Genomic DNA, 15068 nt, shown 5'->3' with positions numbered 1-15068 from the left:
TAGACCGGTAGCATAGTTAGTGTAGCTGGCATTCTCCATAGATTACATAACAAGATCCCTGACAATCTTATCTCGATTATTGATCAAATGTAATGTTGTCAGAATATAATTAAATCATTGAAAAACACCAACTGGTCATCAGTCAAAGTCATCTCAATTATTTGTGATTATTTTGCAAAAGCGGAAAAGAAGAAGAAGAGGAGGAGGAGGAGGAGGAGAAAGAGGAGGAGGAGGAGAAGGAGGTGGAGGAGGAGGAGTAGGAGGAAGGGGAGGAGGAGTAGAGGATTTGGTGAAATAGAGGAATGATGGGTGAAAAAAGGTAGAGAGAGAAATGGGATGAGAAAATGTAGAAAATGAGAGAAAAGCATTGAATAAGAGGGAAGTTTACGACGAGGATAATGAAAAATAAGTTACCTAAACAAAAATGATGATCAAATAAGTTTTTTAAAGAAACATCAGATTGGAAACATAAAAGTCTTCCTTCTGTTATAGCTCTACAGCCCATTGTGGGCTTTGGCCTCTTCCACAACATTCCTCCAAACGTTTCTATCCATTATAAATCCTCTCCATCCTCTATAACCCATCCTTATCAAATCATCCCTTATCTCATCTTCCCATCGAATTCTTGGTCTGGGAAACATAAAAGTAATAAATGAAAATAAGGAACGTAGTAATGGGATATTGAGTGATCTAAATAGCCTAATATAGAAAAAGTACAAAGACATTTTGAACAAAAATAGTAGTGGAGGAACAAGAGTATGATTTATGAATGAATAATTATTAAAAATATGAATAGAGGAGCAATGGAAGCATTTAGAAGGAGATCGCAGGCTAGAAAATAACAGAAATCAGAGAAAAAGATACTTAAACCATAACAGAGATTGGAGAAAAATTTAGAAGATGTAGGAAACTGAAATATTGGAAAAATTGAAAGCAACAAGAAACAATGTGGATAATAATAAATAGAAGAATATCAATAAATATTGAAATAGAATCCAAAAATTAAGAGGGAAACTATTGAGAAATGTAGATTCATACAAAACGACACATGAAAAACAGAAGACTTAGGAAGAATGGTAGAAGGCAAGAGGAGAAAATAAGAAGCAAATGGAGAAGGGAAATTGACCAAAGAAGAAAACAGAAATAAGTGGATGTATTGAAGAGTGAACGGTGTAGGAAGAAATGTAGGAGGAAGAAGAAGAAGAAGAAGAAGAAGAAGAAGAAGAAGAAGAAGAAGAAGAAGAAGAAGAAGAAGAAGAAGAAGAAGAAGAAGAAGAAGAAGAAGAAGAAGAAGAAGAAGAAGAAGAAGAAGAAGAAGAAGAAGAAGAAGAAGAAGAAGAAGAAGAAGAAGAGAAGAAGAAGAAGGAGAATGAAGAAGAATGAAGAATATACAACGATACCAGAAAACGTGTAACAAGTAAACAAGTAAAGACATGAAAACAGAAGACTTAAGAAGAAAGATAAGTTAGAAGGTTGGAGGAGAAAATAAGAAGAAAAAGGAGAAGGAGAATTGGCCAAAGAAGAAAACAGAATTAAGTCGATGAATTGAAGAGTAAAAGGTGTAAAACGAATTATTGTAGGAAGGAGATGAAGAAATTACAAGACCAACCAGATAAATTTGAAGAGCCAAACATATAAAAAGATCAGGAAGATCTGAGGAAGGAGAATGAAGAAGATACAACGATTCTAGAAAAATGTGTAACAAGAAAACAAAAGGGGAAGAGAGAGAAAATCACAAAGAATGGTTGGAGAGAAGAATGATGATACAGAAAACTAATAATCAGTGACAGGATAATGACAGGTAGCCTAGCATAAGTGTGACCTTGCCATTCTGTCCAATAAAAGCCACCAACTCTATTCAATTTCACATCAGATTCGCGTCGAATAAGGCACAGTGCTCTCAATAGACTACCACCTCTCTTTCAAACTAGGATCAATTTTCTCAAAGTTATCAACATTTTTTGATAAATTTCCAGTTGGAAGTCATCTAGGAAAGAAAATTCACCATGAAGTGTCAAATTGTGTTAGCTGCTCTCGCCCTTGCTACAATTTGTGAAGTCGGTTATGCGGTGAGTAAATAATTATTAGAAAATTTCATTATTAAATTTGCATTGAATTAATATTCCAATTTATTCGGGAGAGAAACATTTCTGGGGTAATTCTTTTGATTCTCTTCCAATCATTAATTTTATGATATATGTATTTTGTCAATAAATAAATGAATTATAGTTGTGAAATAGTCGTATTTAGAGTAGGAATACCTTATAAATAAAAATACCAGTAGTTCTGTGAACAGTAGCAGTATTCTCATTCACAAGTACCTGATTGAAACTATAGACCTTATAGAAATACAGCAATAGACTGGCTTCTCCACACATCTGTGTAATCACTTGTCAGCTGATTTATGATGAATAATTCTATCGTCTGATTTTTACACTAAGGCTAGTTACACACACATCGATTTTTGGTCGTACGATATTTTGCCGTCCTTATAAATTCTATTAGATTGAACAGATGATTTCAAACATATGATGTATGCCAAGTTCCGTTTAATCTGATAGAATTCATAGTTACGGCAAAATATCGTACGACCAAAAATCGATGTGTGTAACTAGCCTAATATTGGCGTATGAAAAAGGCTCTTTCTTCCTTTTATATTATCCTTGAAATGGAAAATTTCCAAAAACCTTGTATATACGTCGACGCGCAATTAAAAAAGGAACATACCTATCAAATTTCATGGAAATCTATTACCGCGTTTCGCCATTAATGCGCAACATATAAAAATAAAAACATTTAAACATTAGAGAGAAACATTTAAAGAGAAATGCCAAACCGTCGACTTGAATCTTAGACCTCACTTCGCTCGGTCAATAAATCTGAGTACCCTTTTAAATTATTTTGTCACATGTTTCGGCTACTAATGCTATTTTTAAGTCATTTTTACTTTCCTTGCCCTATTACCATAGGTAGGGAAAGTATTGGTTTCCGAAAAAAATTAAGGTACCCCAATTCCTAAATTTCTATACGTTTCAAGGTCCCCTGAGTCCAAAAAACTGGTTCATTTTTTTTCTTGAAATGCTAGTAGCCGAAACATGTCGTGACAAAACAATTTAAAAGGGTACACAGATTATATTTTTATTTATATTAAAAGTTGCCCTAAGGAAATAAGACGATAAGAATACCTAATTTGATTATACATGAATTTTCAAATTGATTTGGTGATCACTGTAATCAACTAAAGTTTACTGAATCATTGAGAATACAAGTTACTAGTATAAATTAGATAAATTATATTAGTAATGATAATAAAAATTACCAAAATTATATTAGTAAAATAGGTTTACTGCATTATTTTTCCAAATCTATTGTTCTCCAGAGAAGTTTTCAGAGTTTTCCAGACAATTTTATCATAGAGAAACAATAGCGTAAGTAGATATCCCATGGTATAGGGCGTTTATGTCGCAACTTTTACAGTTATCCCAAGCCGATTACTGTCAATTATTGTTGATTTTTTACTGTTTTGACCGGGTAAGAGTGTATGAACGGGCAACGGCACAATATGAGAGACTACCAGCGTCATAAAGCTTCACGGGAGAGAACTACGTGGGCTATCGGCTTGAGATAACAGTAAAAGTTGCGACATAAACGCCCTATGCCATGGGATATCTACTTATGCTATTGTTTCTCTATGATTTTATCTATTGAACTTTTAAAGTAAATTTGGTAATCAGTGTAATCAACTAAAGTTTATTGAATTATTGAGGATACAAGTTATCAGTATGGTACTAGTAAAATAGGCTTACTAGACTATTTTTTCGAATTTATTGTTTTTAAATTAATTCAAAGAAAAACTTCAAAGAAATCAAAGTCTGTTACTCGAATAACTCAACGTTCTACAAAGAAAAACTTGAGAATCTGAATCACTGTTTGAACAAATTTGGAAAAATTTATGATATTCGAATGTAGGCTACAAATCAAACATTTCTCAGGTAAACCATGTTTAATAAAAGTAATACCTTGTAGGCTTCCAACATACATTTCCTTAAATAAAAAAAAAAACTCGGATGAAATACAAGAGTTTGCCAATTGAATTTGATTTACTACTCTGAAACAGAAAATGCGGCCTTTGATGAAAAACCATTTTGAATAAAGTAAACAAAAAATGGCAGGGTTTGTAAATTTTAGAAAAGCCAATGATCCAAACGTAGAATACGAAATTAATCTTTTGCTATCTTCGAAAAATGCAGAGTTTGATAATTTGAAAAAAGCCATCAATGATACAAATGTAGTAGACTACGAAATTAACTTTAATCCAGGATTCTTACTTAAAAGGATCTTGTAGGCTACGATCCTAAGAGCAACAGAAAATAAAGCAAAGAATCAATAGAGGATAAGAGTACGGTACCTAGTGAATAGAAGATACAGTGCAAAATATCACCAAATCACTTGATTTTCAGTTAAATCAGATAATCAATTATCAAATAGAAATCGGCAATTTGGAACTCAATCAACCATATTAATTTCTTCCATTGCAAGTCCATACCATAATAAATAGGCTACCAACATTTGAGTATAATTCGTGGGTCTGATGTGTCATAGCACGGTGTAAAGAACACTGGTTTCCTTATTCCGTGGTCATAGTCATACCGCCTATGTAGGCGTATGTAGACCACGGAATAAAGAAACCAGTGCTCTTTACTCCGTGTCTATACATTGAAATTTCAAAAATATGATTTTATAACTCCAATAAGAATTTATTGATAACCTGAAGGAATTTTCATAATTCCTTGTGCTTTGATACATTCTAAATGCTATAGGTGGAGAAGTAGTAATTTCTTTGTTTTTTCATTTTCATACTTCTATTTTATCACTTTTGAATAACTAAATAACGACAGCAGTCAGGTATTTATACCACTGAGTGATGATGAAGGACCAAATCCGAAAGCGCTCCACTAATGTGAGTAGAAGCTAATAGCTTTTATTTATAAATACCTGACTGCTATGTCGTAATTTAGTTGGTCAAAAGTGATTATTAACAAGCAGTTTGTAATGAAAAGAAACATTGATGAGTGTTATTTTATGTAAAAATAAAGAATCAAACATCGAAAAATAAAGAATTAAAACATTTTGTGAGAAATAGAATAAAGTAGAAAAAGGGTACGGTAGTTTGATTTTGTAATTTTTACATAAATACGAGTAGACCTTACCAAGAAAGTAAATATTGTTAGTTAGTATTTTTATTTTCATAAATTTATTATATTATTTCAAAAACATTTTAATGTCAAAATTTTCTCAAATATGCCTTCTACTGAATAGTAATATTTCTATTTCAGGGACTTACACCAGACAAATTGAAAGAGCTCAAACCATTGATTGACACCTGTATCAAACAATCAAAAGTTGAAGAAGGTGTGTATTCCTCTCAAGAACAAGCTTCCATAGTATTTAATTACATTTATTAGATTGCTCATCCTGATGGATAATTAATTTTTTACCTTACCAATTAACCTATTCTATTGTTCATAGTGGAAGCCGTAAATAAAATATAGCATAAGAAGATATTCCATGGCATAGGGCGTTTATGCTCCAATTTCCAATGTTAACTGAAGCTGATAGTCCCAGTAGTTGTTTTTCATGAAGCTATGTGACGCTGGTAGTCTCTCATACTGTGCAAGGTCTATAGAAACTATTTATAGACCTTGATACTGTGCCGTTCTTAAACTCTCATCCGGCCAAACCAATAATAATAGACAGAAATAATCATAATTGATTTGAATAAGAATATTGAGATACTTAAAGACTCGCCACACCAAGCTCGCCAGTACCGCCGAGGTAGTACCGCTGGTGGTAGTTTTCTCGGCTGAGCACGCCACACCAAAAAACGTCTGCTAGCGGTAGTCTCCGAGTAGTGAGTCTAGTAGTGGGGGGTGAGACGTACTAGTTGCGTTGTGTTGCAAGGAGGAGAGGTGCGCATGCGCTACCTCTTCGAATCGCCTGCCATGTATTCAGGTTGAGCGCGCCACACTGAGCTCGCTTTGTCCGCCGTACTACCTCTCAGCGAACTTTTGTTGAATCGCCTAGCAGGCGGTCGTAGGTGGTAGTGCGCCGTACTACCGCCGCGGTAGCGAGCTCGGTGTGGCGCGCTCAACCTGAATACATGGCTAGCTATTTTTAAAACTTCGCTACCGCCGCGGTAGCGAGCTTGGTGTGGCGTGCCCTTTAAGGGTGTGATCGCGCCACACCGAGCTCGCTACCGCGGCGGTAGTACGGCGCACTACCACCTACGACCGCCTGCTAGGCGATTCAACAATACTTCGCTGAGAGGTAGTACGGCGGACAAAGCGAGCTCAGTGTGGCGCACTTAACCTGAATACATGGCAGGCGATTCGAAGAGGTAGCGCATGCGCACAGAGTGATGACTCATTCGGCGTTCCTCCTTGCAGCACAACGCAACTAGTACGTCTCACTCCCACACTGTAGTTGGACTCCCTCCCCCCACTACTAGACTCACTACTCGGAGACTACCGCTAGCGGACGTTTTTCGGTGTGGCGTGCTCAGCCGAGAAAACTACCACCAGCGGTACTACCTCGGCGGTACTGGCGAGCTAGGTGTGGCGAGTCCTTTAAAGCTTAGCCTACCGTAGCCTACTGTATAAATCCAAATTAGACCACTCTATTCTATACTTTAACAGACATTTTAACAGTGATTTTATGTATTTTCCATTATAGGCTACCATTTTGGTATTCGTACTTGTAGTAATTATCGTATTTCAAATAATTCAATCATCATAATTTAATAACAAATTTATATTTTCACATGAATGTTTTCTAGTGAAGAACAGGTTTAAAATAAAAATAACCAAATATACTATTTAAACTTAAAATTAATAGCAATAAGGGTAAGGAACTAAATAAAGTGTAAAAAAATATATAGACCTAAATTAATAAAAATAGAATTATTAAAAGACTTATAAATATTTTTATCAACCTCTGTACTACTGTACTTCTGTAGGTTACTTCTGTACCTATATATACTTTTCAATTTTTCTTTTCTTCCTCTTTCTCCTTCCATCCTTCTTTCTCTTCCCTTCTTCTTCTTCACTCGCTCTCTAACATTTATCTTTTTGTTAACATAAAGAGTGTTTTACATTTTTCCTTACAATCAGTGTAGTACTATGTACCCAACGTTAGTAGACAGAAGGTTGATCACTCACAGGTGAAAGATTCGAAGTGGTGGGGGAAACGCCAGCGTGACGTCACGTGTAGTAAAAAAGTGATAGAGTAACCACACTGAGCATACAGTTTATTCACTGTATCTTCAAAAACATCGTCATTTAATCCCCTCAAGATTGATCTAGAACTTAAAAATTCTCCATACTTATAGCGATTGAATCACTGATTCTAATGATGTTGTTAAATACTTCAAGTTCATTCAACTTGTATGAATAAAGTTAAGTTGAAAGTTTTTCAAGAATCTAAAAACGTGACACGAAAAAGTTAATAAGCTGGAAAAGCGTTAGTAGACAACGTTATACTATTATAATTTCAGATTAACCCATAAAAAATCTTGATAAACCCAATGCATTGCAATAATCCGATAAACCGATCCCAATAAATCCGAAGAATTTCATTCATATAAATGCACTGAATATATGCTGGTATCGAGCACATGTTCTACGAGAATCAAAATATCTCATCCCCGAAATTCACAAGCTGATGTATAGCCAAACTACAAAATATAAACACGACCTAGAAGATGAAGAAACCTTAAGGATTTGAAAGGGAAGGTTAGGAGGTGGGGTTTTTGCTTTTATATGGCAAAATACTTGTATTATTCAAATGTTTTGATAATTATTGTAAAGCAGAAACAGAAATCTTGCATGTCAGAAAATGTTTGTTTTATATAATTTGACTATACGTCACCGTATGATTCTCAAGAATGCGATATTCTGCCTACTCTGTACTACAGCCTACGTCACGACTGCAGTTCCCCCACTCCAATTGCATTTCAACTAAAATACTATAGATGAGTGACCAACCTTCTGTCTACTAACTTTGCTATGTACCTACCTATGCCAGCGCACAAACCTAGGTTTTGTCAGATTGAAAACTAGCTATTTTTAATTTAAGAGTTTATGTGTTATTGGAATCTTATTAGGTATTTCTTGCTTGTCTATTAGTTTTATGATTCTTAGTCTACATTGTATTGTTTTTTTTTTTCAATTTGACAAAATAAATTTGATTAAAATTTGATTTTTTTTTTAAATTCAACTATCCGTTATCAATTATTACATTATCATTAATCAATCAAGAATCATGTCTTGTTGATTTTTAATTCATTTAACATAAGTACGGTACGAAAATATTGATATTATTATTACACTCTGAAAAATTATATAATCCGTACTTTATTATTATTAGGCCTATCTATATTTACAAAATGTTTATTTACTTATTTTCAGATACTCTAGGAAAACTTCATAATGGCCACGAGATTCCAAGCTCACAATCAGGAAAGGTAATTGAAATATATATTGAAAAATAGTGAATTTTCATTAGTTATACAATCATGAATATACAGTGTTAAAAAACTTGGTCTGTGTCATGGCATTAGACAAAACTACAGTAAATATATCTAACTTCAAGTCTATAATCGGAGTTTGGGAAAATATTTTTGAGTTCACCTAAATATAAAACCTTATATTCACCTCGATATGTTTTAAGTTCACCTTCAGTCTTATTCCCACCTGAAGCTTAGCTAGATTCACTTCAACTCTGTCAGTGTTTATTGTAAATTACATCAACGTTTCTCATTCAACCAATACTGACAGATCTAAATTAAACTCACTAAATACTTGTGCGTGGTTAAAGGTTAAAGTTTTCCTCTTCTACAGGCCTATCAACAGGAAAGTGCTATTGTACTAAATTTCCAGTTCGATACCAAAATGAGGAATGTGTCCACTATAAATGTTTGTTTAAATTATTGGATACAAAACTAATAACTATTTTCAGTTTCAGAACAACGAATTCATCACGCATTTTTGTAGACATGATGTTGTTCTAGTCATGAAATCCCTCATACTTTATTACACACATTATCCTATTTACGTAATCTGTTTTTGATTCTTCAATTTCAAGAACAATTCAATTGACCTGTCATCCTATCCTTGTTTGTTGCTAATTGCGATGAGAGTAATTTGCATAGAGCCGGTACCTAGTCTATTGTAATTGTTTCCTTCAATTAAGTTGTCTGTACCATAGTGAAAAGATAGCATAGGTAGATATGCTATATTTTCTCAATGCCTGTACTAATAAACTGATAAATATGGAAGGTAGGAGTTTTCGTGATGGAATCAGTAAATCACATTCTAGAATTAAAATTGGGAGAACAATAGTAGAATAATTTTCTTTTTAATCCAATTAACTAATAAATCTTGAATATTAATTTTTCACCTCATTTTATTTATCACATTGTGTACAAATACTTAACATGAGGAAAGGCACAACAAGCTTATCAAGTTATTTATAATTTTATCAAATTATCCAACAAATTCACAAAAATAACAAAAATTAAGTTCTTTTAGCCTATCGTATTTAAAATTGTAAGAATTGTGTTATTTTTCAATCAAAGATTTATGGTGTAGGCTACCCCAATTTTACATGAATGACTATAATATTTGTATATAGATTCAATTTCTTGACTTAATTATTTAAATATACGTACCGATAATATTTGTTCATAATGAAATTGCTCTAAGAACATAGTTGAAATTAACTCAAACGACTATTAAGTTAAAATCATCAATGATTTATTCTCAGGTTTAATTTCAACTTGTAGGCTATGATAATGAATTTGTATTTCAATTTGTGAGCATTCATGAAAAATATTCATTGTTGGAATTTAAATTTATTCATTCATTTTTTTACAGTGCTTTATTGCCTGCATGGCTGAACATATGAAGCTGGTAAGTTTGAGACGAAATATTATTTTCTATCACTCTTTTTAAAAAGATAACTCATGAAATTTGGATCAAATTAAATGTAAATTGACAAAAAATATAAGAATAGAGAAATAAGGGTTCTGATGAATGAGGATAACTACTAATAATAATATTCTACTTCTTTCTCATTTCCTACATCACATTTAAAAATGCAGTAACAGTTCATAATCCATTAATGAATTGCTTATAAAAGTAAGTAATAGAAACCTACTTCATAGGTCATGTTTTGGGTAGCAGTAGTAATAATTGTGTGACAAATTCAGGAGATAAGTTATTCTCTGAAATTTCATCATATTTCTAGGTAATAGATGGAAAAATTGATAATTTATGAGTCTTGTATGGTATGTTTCATCTTTACTCGGTTGATAGATGAAAAGTTTCATTTTTCTAAAAGACTAGTCGTCAAATATAACTATAGCCTACTATAGATATAGCAGTAACAATGAATCCCGCAGACACTATCAATTATTCATCTATTTTAAAGATAATTTCTTAAATTTTCAGATGATGACAATTTCAGATTAATTAATAATCCTTAAATAATAATCTTGAATGACAAATAATCCTTGAATGATAGTAAATGAACAACTTTCGTTCTCTATCATAAGAAAAGTTCTTGGAGCCATTTTAATGCAATTTTATTAAAATTTCAGATGAAAGACGGAAAATTTGAGCCAGAAATGACAATGGAATTCATCGACAAAATGGTGCAAGACAAAGATAAGGCTGCCGAAATCAAGAAAGCCCTTGGAGAGTGCATCAAGAGTGGTAAGAAGATTGATAAATTTTCACTTTGAAACTATTTAAATTCATAGTCTCAGATGCCTGTTGGATTTCAACAGCCTGCTGAAATTCGAAAGCCTGTTGAATTTCAACCCTCGTCATTATTAATATTGCCACGAGAACCAATCAGGGCAAACTTCTTCACAGAAAAGCCTTCTCTGATTGGTTCTCGTGGCAATAAATCACGGTTAAAATTTAACATGCTTCTGTGCAACTGGACAATTAAGAAAGCCGTTACAAGCGCTTCAAAAGTGGTAGAAATTCACACTTAATTTAAATTGATCAAGTTTATCTCAGTGGCAGTGTAATACATTATTTACATGCATTATTTATATGCATTGCATGCATATTTCATAATAATAAGAGATCAAGATATGCGATCATAGTTCGGTTAGAACTAGAATAAGCACTATATTCTGAATTTTAATTTCAATTCAAATTGAAATTAGAATTAGAACTAGTTTTGAAAATAGAATTGGAGTTAATTCAACATGAATGAATGAATTACAACATAAGGAATGATTTATAACATTTATTATTGGAAAAGGGTGATCTCTTGGAAGAACAAAGGAGACTTTTCCATAGTAGTTTTCTTGAGAGGGTTTTAAGAACGTAGTTTTAAAGCTTCAACTTTCAATATATGTAAGCAAATTTTGAGGAGTTGAGAATTTTTCAACAACTGAGGTCGAAAATTTGAAGTAGTAATACTATTTTTTAATACCATCTTGAAGTTAGCTAAATGTTTAAAGAATATAAATTTCCACTAATTTATAAAATGTATAAAATAACATCATAGTACCCTTTTTAAAGTTTTCAATATAAAATAACAGATTAAAAACACAAATTAAAACAAAACAGCTAGTTTTGATGTATCACAATGATACATGTGACACAAGGGTATGAAGTCATTTTATAAATAAAAATAAGTAGCCTTGAATACATATATTTTAAAAATTTTCCACTAAATCTATTTAGTTTAGAAAAAATGTTGTATAGTATTCTAATAATTATTTTTATTTTTGTTCACAGTACCAGAAGGAGACAAATGCGAAATGGCAGCGGGGCTAGCCACATGCATGAAGGATCATCATGCTGAGGTAAATTGCAAATTTAATTTTTTGTTTCAAATTTCCAATAAAAATATAAATACATCAACACGTTACGGTGATTATTTTAGGAGTCCAAGATCGTATTCTCCAGAGTTATATTTGAAACATGAGAAAGTGATTCATTTTTTCAAATGTCACTATTCCTTATTTAAACATCATCCAAGTTTTTCATATGACACAGAAATATTGTGAAATTTCTCCATATTTAGTGGATTTTATTTATTTTTGGACTATTACTATTCTATAGGCTATATAATTTAATTTCACCTCAAAGGTGAAACCAATTCGTTCAACCAATGCTGAAATTTTGTAATGAGTTTCACTATAATGAGATGGGTGGATCCATCCATTCGAAGCTTTCTCAATTAGTTCTGATAGAGTATTTTATTAGAACGACTTGAACTGTTTAATTATTGTAGAAATCACAGTACGCTGTATATACGTTTTTAAACTTTAGTCAAACAACTATAATTTATGTTCATTGAGAAAATTCAATTTTATCAAGTATTCCAAGTCTACCTTTACGTTAATTGACGTAATAATCTACAATAATTAGTACCTAGTCTACAAAAATCATCATATAATAATACATCAACTTGATGGAATAATAATTAAATAAATAAAATAAAATAAATAAATGTTTATTTCCCAAGAAAACTAAAACTACAACATCAATGACACAAAACATTAGATAAATTACAATATTACATACAATAGTTGGTTACAAAAAATTCTTATAATGTGTCCTCTACTTGTTTAGTTTTTTCCGTGTGGAAATTGACCTACTCCACTATGGCGTACCATGTTCTAGAGTAGGTTTTGTTAGTTTTTTGTGCGTATTATTAATTAGTTAGTGTTTAGTAAGTCATTAGGTGGTTAGTTGTTATTTGAAATAATGTTTTCTATGTTCTGTCTTTCTCTCTTATAGTATATCATTGCCAAATTAGAGTAATTCATTAATTATTAAACAAAACTCCTGATAATTATAAAAATATTATTTATCGGTTAGCAATATTAATAAATACAATTTCTCATAATAATTTCAATAATTAATTAAATAATTTGTTCTATTCTGCTATTCTTTTAAATATCGGTATGAATTTAGCAGAAGGTCTATATCCCTTTTACTGAACACTGACCGAATGATTGATATCAACAGCTATGCCAATTATCATCATCATAGTATAACAAATATGATACAATTAATTTTTTATCAGTTATGATACTTTTTTGAGGATGATGTCTACATGAGCCTTGTAGTCTTGGCAATAGGAGCGATGGTAAAATTAGAGGGAAAAATGTTTAGTGATGAATATAGAATATGGATGTAACTCTAATTTCAGCAGGGTTGTTATCCACTGAAAGGAGATTATAGATAACCGTCTATTAGAACAATAATTGACAATAGCCTAGCCACGCTTTAAAAAGTTGATTATATTTTATCAGTGTTTAAGATTAACATGAGTACTATATATTATCTGTGAGTACTAAGCATATCTGAGAGTAGATTTGAATAATTTTCAAAAATTAACCAAATTGTATCTTTTATTTTTCAGCTTGCTGGTATGAACTGATGATTTATCTCTCAACTTCAAAATTATCTTCATCAGTGATAACTTCTTATTTCATTTTCTGTAACAACTTAATAACTGCTAGAACTGTTGATAAATTCTGTTAATGTTTGAATAAAACCTTTGAAACCACTATTGAACTTTTCAAGTTATTACAAACGTATATCCTTTGAAACCATAACAACAAACTGTATACGGTAATGCATTTTAATAATGTTATATTTCACACAGATCTGTTGCAAAGCATGGGTACATAATAGTAAATAGTAGTCTATAGTTCAGTAGTAGACATACTGAAGAATAATGATTATATTTTATGAATAATATAATTGAATAAGATCACTGTGATCTACAATGTACAGTGTTAGTTTAAGCATGTAGATAAAGCATAAGATAGGTAGTAAGCTTCCTCCTGTAGATCTATGATGCTTATTCTATAATATTAGTCTCAAATATAACGTTGGCCTACAGTCATATCAGTTCAAATACAAAAAGTTGAAATTTAGAACTTTAAATCTTCAAAATCCTATAATCAAATCAAATCATATTTTACCAAGTTATCTGTCTCACTTACACAGCTTAAAAATTGAATTCTTCAATGTTGTTTTCCATCACGAACTGCTTATTATTAAATCACTTTTTGCTATTAGAAAAAACGACTAGCAGTCAGATATTTTACAATAAATGAATTATCACTCACTGTGACAACGAGATCTTTCGGCAGGTTTTTCTAATAGCAAAAAGTGATTTAAAAATTGAGTTGCGCGATTTTTATATCACTCTGTATATCTCTGACATATTTCTAATTAATTGCAGATGTGGACTGACAAGTTGATCTATAGTTTATCGGTACAGAGGATACAGGAAACCAAATGCACATGCCTTACTGCTGTATTCCTCTAATAATTATAAAATTATGGCTTCCTAGGATGGTTGACTCAAATAGCTGGCAACAACTCAGCTATTTGACTACGGTACTAATGATATTGCTATCTGCTATGCATAGTAGCGATATGGAATGAGTAGATCAATCCTGGGATCAACTCATGAGCCCGCGACTTAAGTATATTTTGCATAAAACTCAAATAGGAAATAATAATGAGATTATAATATAATTTTAAATATTAGACTAACCTCATTAGAAAGGGCGAAAGCAGGCTTGTAGATTACACTAAAATCATTATATAAACGAATTTCACTCAAATCATATTTGATATTAATCATCACGAGATACAAATCACTTTAAAACACTATTTAACCGAAAATATTTGGGTAAAAATAGTGTAAATTCACACAAGTTGCGCAATATTTGAGGTTAGAACCACGCGCTGACATTTGACATGCACAGACCGGTTGATGACTGACGAGCTGACGCGACGATAACAAAGGACACTCACCCACTCACTCACTCTCTCTCTCTCTCTGACGTCAGAGCGTCAGTGCTTCCTCGATAACGTCGACGCCTCATTAACGTCGCGGCTGGCTCCCGTCATCGGCACGGCTAGCTCCCGTCATCGTCACGGCTGGCTCCCGTCATCGGCACGGCTGGCTCCCGTCATCGTCACGGCTGGCTCCCGTCATCGGCACGGCTGGCTTCATCA

General features: G+C 32.5%; 1 protein-coding gene across 1 annotated transcript; it reads left to right on the top strand.

The window, feature by feature from the left end:
- Positions 1–1830: 1830 nt before the first annotated feature.
- LOC111049298 (general odorant-binding protein 19a) lies at positions 1831–13602 on the top strand. The gene is made up of 7 exons (XM_039437597.1): positions 1831–2069; positions 5337–5412; positions 8466–8521; positions 9933–9968; positions 10658–10772; positions 11817–11884; positions 13453–13602. The coding sequence occupies exons 1-7, from the start codon at positions 2007–2009 to the stop codon at positions 13468–13470; spliced, it is 432 nt and encodes a 143-aa protein (XP_039293531.1). The 5' UTR covers positions 1831–2006; the 3' UTR covers positions 13471–13602.
- Positions 13603–15068: the final 1466 nt, after the last annotated feature.

This window comes from Nilaparvata lugens, chromosome 11 (assembly GCF_014356525.2).
Source record: "Nilaparvata lugens isolate BPH chromosome 11, ASM1435652v1, whole genome shotgun sequence".
NCBI lineage: Eukaryota > Metazoa > Arthropoda > Insecta > Hemiptera > Delphacidae > Nilaparvata > Nilaparvata lugens.
Note: the sequence above shows the minus strand (reverse complement) of the source record. Positions and strands in the feature narration are given on the sequence as shown.